The following is a 16,409-nucleotide window of genomic DNA, read 5'->3' on the forward strand; positions in this document are numbered from 1 at the left end:
CTGGAAATTAACAGACCTGAGAATTCAATAGTATGGAACTCTCTCAACTTGTCAAGGGACCTCACATCTCATCCAGGAACAACACATCACTCCTCTTTTCAGTCCTGTCTGTGTCATCAGAGTTTCCCCCACACTGTGGCCAGGATGAGATAAGGAGGTATAAATGAGGTGTACAATGCAGGGTTAGGTCCATAGGATCCACCACCCACCTGCCTGGATTTAAGCTGGCTCTGCTCCTCACCAGTGTGTGACCCTGGACAGTTACTCAACCTCTCTGTGCCTCAGTTTCCTACTCCATAAATGAGGATAGTAATATCACTGAAGTCACCGGGTTGTGGTGAGGATTATACAATACATATAGTTTAGAAACAACCACCACACAGTAATCACTTAAAGTTTGTTATCCAGAAAACCATTTTCATTCTCTATGCATCTGTTTTCTATTCTATAAAATGGGAATTACACAAGTGCCTACATCACAGGATTGTTTCGAGGAATAAATAATAGAATAAATATAAGGAGCTTAAAACAATGCTTAACGCATAGAAACCACTCGAACGAGTTTGTTCTAATATTTTTCTCTAAGAAAATAGTAACTCTAATTCCCACAGAAAGACTTCCCAAAAACAAAAGTGCCAGTGAAATAAATGCAAGACCAGAGAAGAAATCGTTGTTTTCTAAAACCAGTGATAGACAGCCTAGCTTAGAGACTGGAGGTTCTTGTTTAACATTCATTCTTTCTGAGGTCAAGAAGTAAAGAGGATCATGGGTGAACAGGCACTGGTGAGATGGGAAAGAAAGAACAGGAACATCTCAGTTGCTAGTTTCTGTTTTCACCATGAAAATCATTTTAAAGCTCTGCCTAGAATTTAAATAGCATCATCCCTGGAGATAGCTGTTTCAGTTTCATTACAGTCTGTGTTCATAGAGTACAAATAGAAACCTTTGTGATTTTATTAGTTTCCATGCAACTCAGTAGAGATTTGCATGATAACATTTCAGCTCCTGACTTTAAAAAGGGACCAATTAAAAATATAGCACTTGCATTGCCTGTCACTGAAAAGGTTTCCAGAGTTTTTAAAATCTCTGTTGTATTTGGTTCATGGCCATAAATCAAGCATTCAGTTTGACAGTGGCAATCACTACTGTCTAAACCTTCAGTTTATTTTGTAAGAAATATTTGGAGCAGCTGGGTGCGGTGGCTTACCTGTAATCCCAGCACTTTGAGAGGCCGAGGCCAGTGGATCACTTGAGGTCAGGAGTTCAAGACCAGCCTGGCCAACATGGTAAAACCCCGTCTCTACTAAAAATACCAAAAAAAAAAATTAGCCAGTCATGGTGATGTGTGCCTGTAGTCCCAGTTACTTGGGAGGCTGAGGCAGGAGAATTGCTTAAACTCAGGAGGTGAAGGTTGCAGTGAGCCGAGATCATGCCACTGCACTCTAGCCTGGATGACAGAGCAAGACTCCATCTAAAAAAAAAAAAAGAAAGAATACTTGGAGGATGTTTGCACCCCCAATAAGAGTTAAACTACAGTACAGAAGAAACAAAATGTACAACTAAGTATTTTTGCCTGGATTGTAGCAAGTCCTACACAATTACCAACACCCCAGAGCTACCTGGTACTCTGTGGATCTGTGAAGTGTTAATGTAATGTATCTGTGACAAGTTAAAATTTAATGCATGGCTCCAGTAGCGTAATCGAATTGATGTTACGTAACCTAAGCGAACTATTCCAGTAACTTCCGATGTGCTGGCTGCTTACAGTTCAGGGGGAGTTTTTTTTTTTTTTTTTTTTTTTTTTTTTTTTTTTTTTTTTTTTTTTTGGAGGTTATTGAGTATTTGGGAATCATTCCTTTAGACACATGCTCTTTTACCACAGAAGCTGTGGTAATCTTATTCCCACTTTCAGCAGCTGTAAATGCTCCAGGGAACCATAGGGCTGAGATGAATATTCTGGCTCCAGGGCTGCCTTTGGGGGCAAGTTAAGGAAAAGGATCAAAGTAAGTTGATTTGCATGACCTTCTCTTTAATCAGATGTTTCTTTTTATGCTCAACCTCAACAAAGCCAGCACATTATTTATAGTCTATAAACTAAGATGTTCTGAACCATTCCCCCGCACCAAAAATTAAAATGAAAATCTCAGTAGTGGTATGGCTGTATCATTAGAAGTAATAGCAGAGTCACAAAAACCTATCTCTGAGACTTTTTTAAAATGACAGGTTTTGATGGTATTTCCAGTGGGGCCGGTGTCCCCAGATTGTAATTCTTAAATATGTCATCAAAGTCAATATTGAAGTTCCGGGGACATGTCAATCAAATTTCACTCTTGTGTTTTACAGTAGAACAAGAACTTCTCCCTGGATTCACTGTCCTGAATAACTTAATCTTTGGTTCTTTATCAGGTATAAATGATAGTTTTAAAATCTGACTTAAGAAATGGCTTTATATTGAAATCATGAAATCAGAAAACTTGTAACATGCATGGGAAAACTAAGGCCCAGAACCAATGACTTGTCTAAGACACTGTAGTTAGTCACTTGCCACATGTCAAAATCAAAAATCCAGCGCTCCCTTAACTTCAGTCTAACCAGATCCCACAGGCAGAAAGAGAGCTGTTTGCTTCATTTATCTGCTCTCAAAGTGGACGCTGCCTAAATCAAAGTCAGCCTGGGTACTTCTAGAGGGGTTGCAAGCTTTAGAGGAAGAATATTAGCTGCCTACCAACAAAATGAGAGTTCCACAGTAAAGAACATATCAAGGAAGGAAATATGCCCAAAGATAATGGTGGTCATCTCCTGGAGGGGGAATTTGGAGGAATTTTTTCCGTTTTCTCAAATTTTTATTTGTAATTGTTGTAAAATACACAGAAGATAAAAATGTGCCATCTTACCCATTTTTAAGTGTGCAGTAGTTCACACTTAAAAATGTGCACAATTCACCGAGTGCGGTGGCTCATGCCTATAATCCCAGCACTTTGGGAGGCGGAAGCAGATGGATTATAAAGTCAGGAATTCAGGACCAGCCTGGCCAAGATGGTGAAACTCTGTCTCTACTAAAAGACAAAAAATTAGCTGGGTATGGTGGCAGGCACCTTTAATCCCAGCTGCCTGAGAGGCTGAGGCAGAGAATCGCTTGATCCCGGGAGGCAGAAGTTGCAGTGAGTTGAGATGGCGCCACTGCACTCCAGCCTGGGTGAAGAAGTGAGACTCTGTCTCAAGGAAGAAAAAACAAATCTGCATATTTCACACTGTTGTGCAACCCATCTCCAGAAATTTTTCATCCTGCAAAACTGAAACCCTATACCCATTAAACACTTCCCTCCCTCTGGCCCCTGGAAACTATCATTCTACTTTCTGTTTCTGAGTTTGGCAACTCTAGGTATCTCTTATAAGGGGAACTTATCCTTTTGTGGCTGGCTTATTTCATTTGGCCTGATGTCCTCAATATTCATCCATGTGGTAGCATGTGTCAGAATTTCCTTCCTTTTTAAAGTTGAATCATATGCTGCTGTATGTACCTACCATGATTTGCTAATCTATTCATCCAAGAATGAACCCTTGAGTCGCTCCCACCTTTGGCCACTGTGAATAATGCTGGTGTGAACGTAGGTGTACAAATATCTCCTTAAGACCCTGCTTTTGCGTTTTTTGGATATCTAACCAGAACTGAGATTGCTGGATCATGATAATTCAGTGATTGATTTGTTTTGGAAATCTGTCATGGAACTGCCATACTGCTTTCCTCAGTGTCCGCATCATTTGGCATTCCCACCAACACTGCACCAGGGTTGCAGTTTCTCCACATCCTCACCAACACGGGTGATTTTCTATTTTTTTTTTTTTTTTTACAGTAGCCATCCTAACAGGTCTGACTGTGTCCTTTTTTTAATGCCCCTGCATGGCCCATGTTTTCTACAATGAACATGTAGCGCATTAAAGACAAAATGTAAAACACTGAAGTTAAAAAGTAAATCCTATGGGGAAAACAGGGTTGTGAAAAAATTTAAGAAATGATTGGATTTTTTTAGACCGAGGCAAACTGTTGAGCCCTCTTGTGGGCTCAGCGAGAGACATCATGCCTGTACTCTTCAAGAATCCATCACCTGATCGGCATTCCTATACTCTTCAAGAATCCATCACCTGATCGGCATTCCTATACTCTTCAAGAATCCATCACCTGATCGGCATCGGCTGCAGCTGCCACAATCCAGGAGAGAAACGGCCATGATTCATGGGCAGCTAAAATAATTCCTCTAAGCACTGGGAGGAAAGTGCTTCCAGATGCATGTCAGAGAACAACAACGTATATTAAGCTCTTGCCTGCTAATGTTGGTCATAAAAATCCCTGGCACTTGGGTAAGGCCTTTCATCTTCCAAATCTTTCCTCCAAGCATTAGAACCTTATATCTGAGTTCTCCATTTGAATAACTGGAGGCCCACTTTTCCCCCTTCCAGAGCCACAAAGGGTCCACTTTCCAAAACCACATAAAGAGAAAACAACATGAACGTGACAACTTCTCCCAAAGAGGATCTCTCCTCTCGGTTAACAAGCACACAAACAAGATTCCCCATGAAGCCTTCCAACCCTTCACCTGTGGGCCACAGGGCCACACAGGCCACATGCTATCAGTTCATTAGAAAGAACGTCTCATTTAAAAAGCTAAAATTTTCCAAAAGTGAACTCATTCTACCCACCAGTCTTTATATAATGCTTTACTCCTTGGAGGTGAGGTCATTTGATGTATTCATTAAGACAAAGGTGAAAGAACTAAAACCAAAATCCATCCAATTAGCTATTCATCCATCCTCTAACTCCCAGAGGAGAAATTCTTTTTCCCTTGGTGTGAACCTCTCCCTCTACCCTCTGCCCTCCCTCACCTTCTTCCCTTGTGTGTTTTGCTCTCTTTTCTTTTCTGGTTTCTTTCTGTTGAGCAAAAGAGGGGAAATAACAGCAGAGATAAACAGGAGTCCCAGTGGAAAGGAGACCCAATGAGCAGGTGGGGAAGAGACAGCCTCCTATTCTAAGGAGCAGCTGTATTCAAGTGATGCAAGAAGAGGTTCAAGAGCACTGTCTGTCTCCCTAAATGAAAAACAGTCGACATCTAGAAAACAGAATCCAACTCCGGTTTCCTAACAAAGTCTCCATATCCTACATCTGGATTTTTGTCAGGGCCCCAAAATTATAAGCCCCGCGTGAAACTGAGAAGGGGGCTAAACCTTGGAGATACAGGGCAGGTGACATAGACAAGGAGGTGACTTCATGGCCTAGTGACAGCCAAAAGCCTCCAGCCACAGCTGCTGACAAGACCGAAAAGACCTCAGAGGGCAAACTTCAAGAAACAACAACCAGAATGGGTCATTTTCTAAACTCTGGGCAAAGAGGCAAAGGGAAACCTCACCGTCTCAGGAGGAGAAGGATCCTGGGGAAGCCATCAGGGAGGAAAAGAAAGTGGCCTTCACAAAGGAAATACAAGTTAAGGTTGAGGTCATTTTACATCTCAACAACACTGCAGACATGGAAACACCACCCAGCTCTGTCCCTTGCTGAACTAGATTTAGAGTTTGAAATCTACCATCCACTAAGGCTTGTTCTGAGTGTCCCAGACACAGACCAGAAGCAAGGGACTAGTACAAACTGAAAGATCTTCCCAAGTTCATTGTAAGGTGGGTGTGTCCCCAGTGGAACGGCGGCCTCAGGAGATCATATTTACCCCGGTAGGGTGGACTTCCAGCACTGGTGAGGAAGCACACAGGGCCTGAGGCCTCAAAGCGTCCTTCTACAACTATGAGTTTATAGTTCCATGTGCTTCTGAACTTGTTAAATAAGGTCGCTATGTGTTGTCCACTAACCTACAAACTAGAAGTCCCCAACCTGCAGAGGCCACTCTCAATCCCAGCCCCCCACCCCCAGTTCACTCCCAAAGATGAAGACAGAGAGGAATGCCCACTCTCTAAAAGGGATGAAGGAACAAGAACAAGACATGGAACAGGAAAATAAAATAAATACTCATACTTCCAACTTGAAATCCACATACAGGCAGCCCAGCCGCCTGTAGATAATTTGGCTTACAATGATGTGCAAAGATGCAGACCCATTTTGGCTGAACAGTTACGTACAGTTAGAAGTGACCCGGGAAAGAACATTACTGACAATCTTGCCTTAAAAACTCTTTTGCAAAAGACTTCACGCTCCCAGACTTTAGCAGCTAACAGATGGAAATTAATTTCACTTCAAGTCAAAAATCTAAAATCTGGCCAGGCGTGGTGGCTCACACCCGTAATCCCAGCATTTTGGGAGGCCGAGGCAGGCAGATCACTTGAGTTCAGTAGTTTGAGACCAGCCTGACAAACACGGTGAAACCCCATCACCATTAAAAATATAAAAATTTGTCAGGTGTGGGGGCACATACCTGTAGTCCCAGATACTCGAGAGACTGCGACAAGAGAACTCTGGAGGTGGACGTTTCAGTGAGCCAAGATTGTGCCACTGTACTCCAGCCTGCCAGCCTGGGCAGCACAACAAGATTCTGCCTCAAAAAAAAAAAAAACAAAAAAAAATCTAAAATCCTAATTTTTCTTTTTAAAAAACATCCTTCCCCAAAATAAAAGTCAACTCTGATAATGGGGATATTGACATAATGTTTACTTTAATTACTTCTTCCCCAAATGGAAGTATTCCTCCCTATTGTGCTAGAAACCAAAATTAAACAGCACCAAGTTTCCACAGAAACCCTCAGGAATTAGAACCACTAAGAAAGAAGGATGTAGAAGAAAGGATGGAGAGAGAGGAGGAGGGGAAAAGGCTAGAATGCAGGCTTTCCTGTGAATTCGTCTTGAAATGCCCAGAGTCACTGGATCTGAGTCCCCAAGAAAATCTGGTAGAGAGCCCAGTGAAACAGCATAAAGAATAGAAAATAAACGAGATATGTTAAATAATTTTGATTTTGGCCACATGAAGAAACATTAGTCATACAGGTAACAAGATCTTATAGGGAGATGATTCCAAGGCTCGGCTTGACAACGTTAAGTATATCCTTTCCGGGCCTGGAGTGCCAATTACATTTCCAAATTGGCAATTAGACATAATGTCCCAAGACAATCACCAAATAATGCCAAAAACAAAGCAAGTTCCAACTTAAGGCAGCCATTCTTTTGAACTGCCCTTCCCTCCTCTACCTGACTCATCCACCTCACAAACAACTGCTCCTTATGAGCTAAATCCTTGTTAGTTGCTGATCAAGAGAGACCAGGATGGCGTGAATAATTAAAATCCACGAATGACTCAAGCACCATGTTGTCAGCAAACCAAGCCCACCCCTTTCACCAGGAGTTTCTCCGTAGCATCTAACAAATTGCCCAAGAAAAGCATCAAAATATATTTGCCCCCCTACTGCATTCTCGTTCAGCCCCCAGCTAACTGGAGAAGATGTCGGAAAGAGCCTTCCAACATCTATGTGTGTTTACATTTGTATGACTCAGTTCCTGCCCTCAAGGAGTTTGCAGGCAATTCAGACGTCAGATGTTCATATTCCATGAGAAGATAACTGTTCTTTCCCCTGCTCAGCCTGTCAAGTGCTAATAAAAGTCTTAACGAGAAGAGAGTCAGAACTGGATCTTAATTATTTTTTTCCCCAGCACCTAGTTTGGTTTCAGGCACATCATATGCACTTAAGATGCAACAAAAGCAAACCAACCGCAATAAGAATAACCAAAAAACTTCTTTCAAGGCCTACTGTGTGCAGGCCATGACGCCAAGTCCTTCATTCGGCCTGCTGCAGACACTTGTGGTTCTCCCCTCTGACAATGAAACAACATAAAAAGTACATCTCACGGAAAAAGTCCCTGACAGCATGAGCTGTGAAAAACCCTGGTATGGTGAGAAAAGCAGCTACTTTCACTTTCATCTGCCGGAATTCTTAAGAAGTACATTGGAGGGCCGCACACCATGGTGCCACGCGTGTCCCCCAGTCACTCCACGGGCAGCTCTCCAGCCTATCCTTTGAAGTTGAACTCTCCATTTGGGAAGGCACACCCAGGCCCCTACAGAAAATCAGGCTGGCAATCTTGATGTCCACTGATTTCAAACACTCCACAGGGAGTGGCCCCCAGCCGGCCTGGAGCATCACCACACTGCAGCCCTGGGGACACTAGCAGCCTTTCATTTTGCAAGGAGGTGGTTTGGCTGGGTTGGCCTCCTGGACTTCAGGAAGCCACACCCCTTGCAGAATGATCAACTGGCATGAGGGAGAGCCCACACTTTGGTGGGCGACATGCAGACCACACCCTGTAAACACTGCTCTGGCCGCCACAACCCAACCCTAAATCCACAGCGTTGATGGTTTCCTTAGGAGCAGGCACCTGGACCATCAGCTTTAGCAAACAAGAGCCCAGCCTGAACCACAGCTACCCGGCCCTGAAGGGAGTTTTCTCCACCCAACGGGCTGGCACAGCAAACCTGCTTCTCATCCCCTCCCCCTTGAAGAACTGGGAATTTCCATATTTAAAAATAAGCCTGTCTTCAGGGATAGACTGCCTGGAGTCTGAGGGATGGACCAGATCCTTGCTACTCAAATGTGGTCTGCACAGCATCAGTACAGCCTGTGTCTCGCCAGATCAGCAGAATCTCCTGCCCCACACTGGACCTTCTGCATCGGAACCTGCATTTTAACAGCTCCTGGTGATTCCTGAGCATATTAAAGTTTGAGTTGGCCAGGAACAGTGGCTCACACCTGTAATCCCAACACTGGGAGCCCAAGATGGGAAAATCACTTGAACCCAGGAGTTCAAGACCAGCTTGGCAACATAGGGAGGCCCCGTCTCTATTTAAAAAAACTAGTCAGGCATGGTGGTACACACTCATAGTCTCAGCTACTTGGGGGGCTGAGGCAGGAGGATCACTTGAGCCTGGGAGGTTGAAGCTGCAGTGAGTAGTGATCATGCCACTGCATTCCAGTCAGCCTGGGCAACAGAGTGTCTAAAAAAATAAGTTTGAGAAGCCCAGACCTGGACACACACTGCAGCTCTTGGAGATGGAGATCTGATGTCCCCACTGAACATTCCCCTGGCCTACTGTCCACCATGCTAGGACAGCCCTGCCTCTGAGGGTGGAATCCCTGACTTTCCTTTTCTAGGTGCCTAGCCCAGGTGGTCCCACCCACCAGAGACACAGTTCTAAAACAGACACCATTGGTCTGCTCCCTCACTGTGCACAGAAAGGCTTGGCCTTGACTGACCCCCAGGAATGTCTCCAAGGGACCCAGTGTTCCCTACAGGGCCCAGGGCCCGGAATCACAGCACAAACAGGCCTTTCACCAGAACCACAGAGGTGACCCTCTAGGGGATCTTCAGCCGGGGAAGGTGTCGTTGGCTGCTGTGATGCACAGATTAGCACTGTCACTGCCGGTGTGAACCGGGACACCCACTTTGGGAAGGAGATCCTGGCATTACAATCTAATGCCAATGTGACTGTTTCTGCACCAGGCCTCTCATGCCCTGATGAGAGGGCAAGCCCCAAAGCAAGCACTTAATCCTGGCTAGCAGCCACTCAATGAATGTCCCCATCCAGGGAACAAACTGGCCGCAAGGCAAAGAGAAGGCCCATTTGGCCTTGCCCTTGGAATCCTTTATCCCCCAGGCCAAATGGCAGAGGGCAGGCAGCTCTTCCTTTCCTCCTGATGTATGTTTTGGTCAAGTCTCCTGGGCACCTGGAAGTAGGGCTAGCCCAAAACTTCCAACGGGAGGCAAAAGGTCCCCAGTGACCTCCTAGGAAAATGCTATAAAGAGAGGCTGGTGAAAAAAAACCCACCCCATGAGTCTGTGCTCTGTTACAGCCCTCAATTTGCAGATGAGGAAACTGAGGCACAAAACAGTGACGTTTTTGCCCAAGATCACAGGCCAACCTTGGGCATTACACAGCAGACTTGACACTGGAGGAAGACTGCTCACAGGTAGCACATATGAAGGCATTTTAACCAATTTCTCTACCAGCAGGATGCCTCCAAGCCTGTGATGTGACCCTCTAAGGAGAGAGCTCAGCCACACTACACCTGCTGATTTTTTTTTTCCACAAGGTAATTTCAAAGGCAAGTGTGCCACAGAGCACACTTTGGGAAACACTGGCCTAGGGGATGTCTTGGAAAAGCTGATCTGGGTAGTCAGTGAGTGACCTGGCCAAGAGACTGTGACGTCACTTGGAGGACAGGTCCTTGAGTTCTGGACTTGGGATAACAGAGATGGAATTTGTCCCTCCTCAAGGGTACAGTGCTTGACAACCACACCTGTCCACCAAACACCACAGTGTTTCTCTTCTGCCAGCCCTGCAGTTCCTGGTCCCCCATACTGTCAATGTTCATCCACTGATACCCCCACCATCAAAACAGTAACCATCCTGCCAGACCCCCATCTACGGAGCCTACCTCTGCCGCCCCACCCTAACCTTCCGGCCTCGCAACAGCCAAGAGCCATAAGCCCAAGTCTCAGTCTGACTCTAACTGGTTGTTTGACCTATGACAGTACACTCCAGGGTATAAAGGCTCCTTTTGGCTCAAAAATTTTATTTGTTATAGTCTGCGCCCTTCGGGGGCTATAAGTTCAATGAATTGAAGGGAAAATAAACTCAGCACTTTGTGAAGCTGTGATAGCTACCGTTTACAAGAAGCCTGCTAAGTGCCTGGTGTTTGCAGGGTGCTATATGCCCATTATTTCCACTCCCTATAAGAACCCTACAAAGTAAGCAACAGTATGCTCTTGGTGTAGGGGAAGAAATCAAAGCTCAACCTGGTTGGCAGTCCAAGATGCCCTGCTAATAAATGTGAGATCCATGATTTGAACTTGGATTTGTCTGATTACAGAATCTGTACTAAAGTATGCCTTCCCATAAAGAGAGCCAGGGACCAGGCATGGTGGCTCACACCTGTAATCCCAGCACTTTGGGAGGCTGAGGCTGGCAGATCATGAGGTCAGATCAAAACCATCCTGGCTGATATGGTGAAACCCCATCTCTACTAAAAATACAAAAATCAAGGGGCATGGCGACATGCACCTGTAGTCCCGGCTACTCAGGAGGCTGAAGCAGAATTGCTTGAACCCATGAGGCAGAGCCTTCAGTGAGCCGGGAATGTGCCACTGCACTCCATCCTGGGTGACAGAGCAAGACTCCATCTCAAAAAAGACAGAGACAGAGACAGAGACAGAGACAGAGACAGAGACAGAGCGAGAGCCAGGAATGAGAAGCACAAGCTCTCTGGACAAAGGCAGGTCAGCGGGAGCTCCCCTGTGACTGGGACCCAAGAACTCCTCCTAGGTCACCCCAAGTGATCTGCTCAAAAAGGAGTATCTGAAGGTCATCCGATGCAGCCGATCCCCAGACAGGATGCGATAAGGCACCAGGGCCAATCTGGAATCAAGAGCTCCACGGCACTGAAGCTCCAGCTCTGATTGAATGCGTCAGGCCAGACCCTGGGTAATTACCAAGCTGTAATGGGATCTGATATTTATATTAGTCACGAGCCTGACAGAGAAAACGTGTTGTTTTCTCAGGCACAGCCATGGAGACAACATCTCGATAATTCATTACACACAGACCATCTTTGATCAAGCCCAGGCTTCTACAAGGACAACAGCTCAAATTGAGAATAGAAATAACTCTATTCCCAGCCACACTCAGGCCCTTCAGCAAACTACAGCTCCATCAGGAAGTTGGCCTCGGTTTCCCCAGATATTTAATGAGAAGTGGACCATATGCTGGAAGACGAGCAGAAGGTGGAAATAAAGATACGTAACTGTTCTGAGACTGAATTCCTAGAGGAATTGCTGGGGAATTGCAAAATACATTCTGAGCTAGAAACTTTAACCCTCATTCCTCAACTCCTCTCCCTCTCCTATATCGAATCACAGAGCAGGAAGGGACGTTAGAACTCACAGAATTCAATTCCCACATTTTATATACAAGGAAAGAGAGACACCAGAGAGATTAAATAACTTCTTCAAAGCCATGGCTTTATTCAGGCTACCAGAGGAGCTCACTATTCAATATAATCTACAACAGGATTGAACTTCACAATGTCACAGCCAAGTGAATAGAGAGCTCTGATAAAATCCAACAAACTAAAAAACAATAATGCAAAAAATTACAGCAAAGAACACTGGAATGACTGTGACCAAGTTCCCAACAGGAGGAAATTGTCATGTTTTCTTCTTCACTTTCTGAAAAAGTGCAGAAGAAATCTTTATTTGAAAAGAATAAAATCATTCCCTATTTGAGATTCAGAGGCCAAAGGTACTAAGGAAGAGATGTCCCACTATGCATGTTCACAGTCTTGGGTTCCTTTGATCAAAAAGGTTGGTGCAATTCCAGAGACCAAACGCTCATGAAACTGGAGTTCCTTGCTGAATTTTATCTCCCACAGAACTTCGGATGCTTTTTACAAAAGACCTCCTTTCCTCTGGACTCCAGCTTTTGATCAAACCATCTTGGGGCTGAAGGAGGGTGAGGGTGAACCCATCTGAGGGCTGGTAGAATTTTCTAAAAAAGCAGCCTATATTTTTCTTGGGAAATCTAGCACAAAAGTTATTATTCTAAACTTAAGCCAAATACGTGCCTGTGTATCAAGTCTTGAGAAAACTACCAAATACTTGGAAAGCAAAAAGAACAAAAGAAAAAAAATACAATTGCAATAAAAATACAGACCTCAAGGGTAGAAAGATAAGCTTTTAAAATGCCTGACTTATCATTATTGCTTAGAATGAGCTAGCTACCTATGCTTTAAGTGAGCAAATCTAGGGGCAGTTATCAAGAGATTCTGGGCATGCTTTAAAACGGACTCATGGTATCAAAAGGAACCTGTACTCATTGGAAACTGGCCTCACATCTTCTCAACCAACCACCATCACTTCTCATCCCTGGCAAATTTCTTGTAGCAACTAACTTCCAGTTATGTCCACTCAGCAGGTCTTGGAGCTACAAAATATAGCCAAATATTTACGGATTGTTTTTTCTAATCATTGCCAGAAACCTATTTTCTTGAGTAAACTGACAGAAGTTATGCTTGCTCATCATTTAGGAGATCCTTTGTGTGTGCGATGGGATTAGCATTTCATTACAGGCACTGCAATCGCATTTCTGTACCCACTAGCGTAAAAAGATCTTGAAAGCTATGTTTAAGACCCCAGGATCACAAAAACACCACGAGTTATTTTGAATCATCGAAAAAGTTTTCGTTACAATCAAAATTGCCCACTGCCTGGAAAAAAAGCAAGCTGTCAAAAAGTTCACCCAGATCACTCCATCTAGGGAACATTTCAGATCTTTCCCCTAAAGACAGTTCCTGAATCTCAGTAAACGGGGAAACAAAACTCCTGAGACTGTTGGGGTAGGTGGAGGAGAGGGATGGAGAGAGGGAATGTGGGAATTTGAAGGCTCCAGAAATAAGCTGTCTCAGGGTCTCATCAGGAAGGTTAGGCAGGGATCTGGTGTATAGGGCTTTGCTTAACCTGAGGGTTTCTCTGGAAAGTGGCAGGTTTTCCTCCTTAACAATAAAAAGGAACTTCTCCAGCTGAGAAGGTAATTCCAAAGAAAGCTCTCTGGCCAACACCTGCAGGCCTCCGAGAAGCCCGAGAATGAGGATAAGAATGATGGTTTTCATATTTCTCCCTTTGTTCCAATACACTGGTATTTTCCAAAACACAAATGTGCTACCACAAAACACAGCTGAGCTCCAGCACCCAACAGGATGTGTAATTAATGATCAGGAGAGAGCCTCGGTTCCCCCTGGTGTTTTCATAGCCAGCCTTCACCCATAGCCCCTGGCTTCCCTACTTCTCTCAGCCCCCAAGGAGGCTTCTACAAGTTGCTGTGCCCTATGGAAGTTTGAGGGGGTCCTCGGATTAACTTTACTAGAAAAGATGTGAACATGTGGGGACTGCGATGTGTATCCACCTTGCACTCTTCACCTGGATATCCCTTCCCTTCAAAACGGTTAGTGCTGTGAAGTCCCCTCGGATGGGAATTCCTCAGAAAGAAGGCAGCTGGGTTACTCTCTTGTTTCCAGTTCTTTCTTCTTTATTCTGCAATTTTCTATCAAACACCATAGGGTCCCCCATTCCAGCCAGCGGCTACGGGGAAGGGAGGACATCTCTAGGGACACGAGTACAGACCAGGCAGTGAGCCTAGCAACCATACATCGAAGCCTCAGTGTCGCCAGCCTCAGTGCTGGTGGGCGTCTGCGCCAGGAATAGCTAAAGCCGACGACATCTAGCCACCTCGAGCGCCAGGGAAGAAGCTCCGCGTAAAACCGCGGCCTCAGGCGGATCTCCGCTCCAGCTTCGCGCTGCTGGGCATTTCCGGGGACCCAAAGTGGGTGGCCTGGGGGCAAAGGAACAGAGGCCGAAGAACTTGGGGTATGTTCCACTAGCACACCTAGGGGACGAAGTGGGAGGTGACATCGGATCTGCCACCTCGACACGTTCTGAATGTGGCAGCCCGGTGGGCTGCCCCCAATACTGGGATGGATCTCCCCAACTTCTCTCGCCCCTCGAAGTCCCCCCACTACCTCGGGCCATACTCCTCCCCCGGGATTCCCATGTGCAAAATTATTCTCTCCCTTGCGCAAAGAATTTTCTCTTCTATCTGACCCCACGAACTTATTTCCCCAACAGGTTCCTAAAGTATGGGCGGATGTGCTCCCTCTCGCCCACCGACAGGAGCCGTGCCCCGACAGGTGAGCGGTGCAGAACACGCACCCAACGGCCCCCAGCTTCCTCCGTCCAAGCGGGGTTGGTTCTCCTCACCCCGCACCACGGCACCCGAGCCCGTGCGTCCCCCACCCCGGCCCCAGCCGCAGCCAACAACCCTACAATAAACAAGAAGACAGGATCGGGCATCCGCGTCCGGGAGCGCACTGGCTGGGGGCAACTCCTCACCCTCGGCGCGCCGCCCGCTGCCCGGATCCGAGAGCACCGAGAGAGCGGAGGAAAGGGAAGGCGGCGGGGGGAAGGCAGGCGGGATGAAGGGAGGCACGGCACCGCACGGAGCGAGGAGGTGGGCTGCAGGGGACGCCGAGAAGCGGCGGGGCTGGCGCAGAGGGCGGGCGCCCGGGGCGCGCGTTACCTTCGTCTTGCCCCCGCAGTGGCAGCACACGGTCCACAGGTACTTGAGCGTCCGCCAGAGCAAGATGATGAAAAGGCCCCCGAAGAAAGTCACCATGGAGGAGGCCAGGAAAGCCCACCACATGCGTTGGCCCCGGCTGTCGCACGGCACCTCCATGGTCACCGGGATGATGAGCGCATCCATCTTGGGCTCGTGGACCGAGGACGAGGAGGAAGAGGAGGAGGAAGAAGAAGAGGAAGAGGAGGAGGAGGACGCGTCTAGGCTGAGATGGTTCGCGTGGATATTGCTACTCATTCTAAGACTGCTGCCTCCGCCGCCGCCGCCGCCGCCGCTGCTGCCGCCGCCGCCGCCGCCACCATTTGCCATAGCTAGCAACGGGCAGCCGGCGCAGGGGCTCGGGGGAGCTCCTCCCGCCGCCAGCGCCACCCCGAACACCCATCAACAGCCATATTGCTGCTACTGCTGCCGCTGCTGCCGCCGCGGAGCGCGGGAGGGGGGCGGGGAGGCGCCTGGGCTCGGGGCGCTGTGCGCGACCTGGCGGGGTGCGCCGAGATATATACAGCGAGCCGCCGCCGCCCGCCCTCCCCCCGGCCGCCGGCCCGCCCGGGGGGGAGGGGGATGGAGCGCGCGGGCAGCTCCCCCTTCCCGGCCCGCGCCCCACTAGCCCCGGGCTGCGCTGGCCCCGAGCGCCGAGAGCCAGGGGGCGCCGCGGGCCGCCCGCGCCCGGGGTCTGCGCCGCCCCCGGGCCCGCCCTGGCTCCTCGCGCGGGCCCGGGTGTCCTCGGCGCCGCGCCGCCTGCCGTGCGCCACTGGTGTGCGCTGCGCTCCGCCCGGGGACCCCCCTTCCCCGAGCGCCTCCCGCGCGGCTAAAGAGCCGCTCTAGGCTTATTAGGCGGCAACTCGTTAATAATGGATAATCGGCCCCCTCAGCCCGGGCGCCCCCGCGCCAGCCCTCCTCCCCCGGGCGCGCTCGGCTGCGGCTCGCCGCCCCAGTGCGCGCCCGGCCGCGGCAGGTTCACCGCGTCCGGTCGCCGGGCCGTGACCGCCTGCTAGCCCATGCTCCCGGGACCGCCGAGTCCTGTCGCCACGCCGCTAAGCGTCCTCGGCCTCCGCTCACTCTTCCTCCTCGCCGCCTCCGACTCCTCCTCGTCCCCGTCCTCGCCGCCAGAGCCTCTTCGGCGCGCGCCCCGCGCTCCCCTCAGCCGCCAGCAGCTGCAGCTGCAGCAACTGGAGCGGGCGCGGGCTCTGGACGCCCGAGGCGGGAGGGGAAGAGGCTCGCCGCGCTAGTTCGCCTGGGCTCC

The 16,409-nt window shown here is 48.1% G+C and overlaps 1 protein-coding gene across 30 annotated transcripts in view; it reads right to left on the bottom strand.

Moving 5' to 3' along the window:
* Positions 1-15,796, bottom strand: part of KCNMA1 (potassium calcium-activated channel subfamily M alpha 1) — a 765,877-nt gene extending 750,081 nt beyond the window's left edge. For 5 of the 30 annotated variants that reach the window (XM_074382451.1, XM_010350447.3, XM_074382452.1 and 2 more), the window contains exon 1: positions 15,110-15,795. In XM_074382451.1, the coding sequence (XP_074238552.1) occupies positions 15,110-15,475 (366 nt within the window). In that variant the 5' untranslated portion in view covers positions 15,476-15,795. Of the gene's footprint in view, positions 1-15,109 lie in introns of all 30 variants that reach the window. The other 25 variants (XM_074382456.1, XM_074382462.1, XM_074382458.1 and 22 more) reach the window with 8 other exon arrangements.
* Between the last annotated feature and the right edge of the window lie 613 nt (positions 15,797-16,409).

The sequence above is a fragment of the Saimiri boliviensis genome, chromosome 12 (genome assembly GCF_048565385.1).
Source record: "Saimiri boliviensis isolate mSaiBol1 chromosome 12, mSaiBol1.pri, whole genome shotgun sequence".
In the NCBI taxonomy this organism is placed as follows: Eukaryota; Metazoa; Chordata; class Mammalia; order Primates; family Cebidae; genus Saimiri; species Saimiri boliviensis.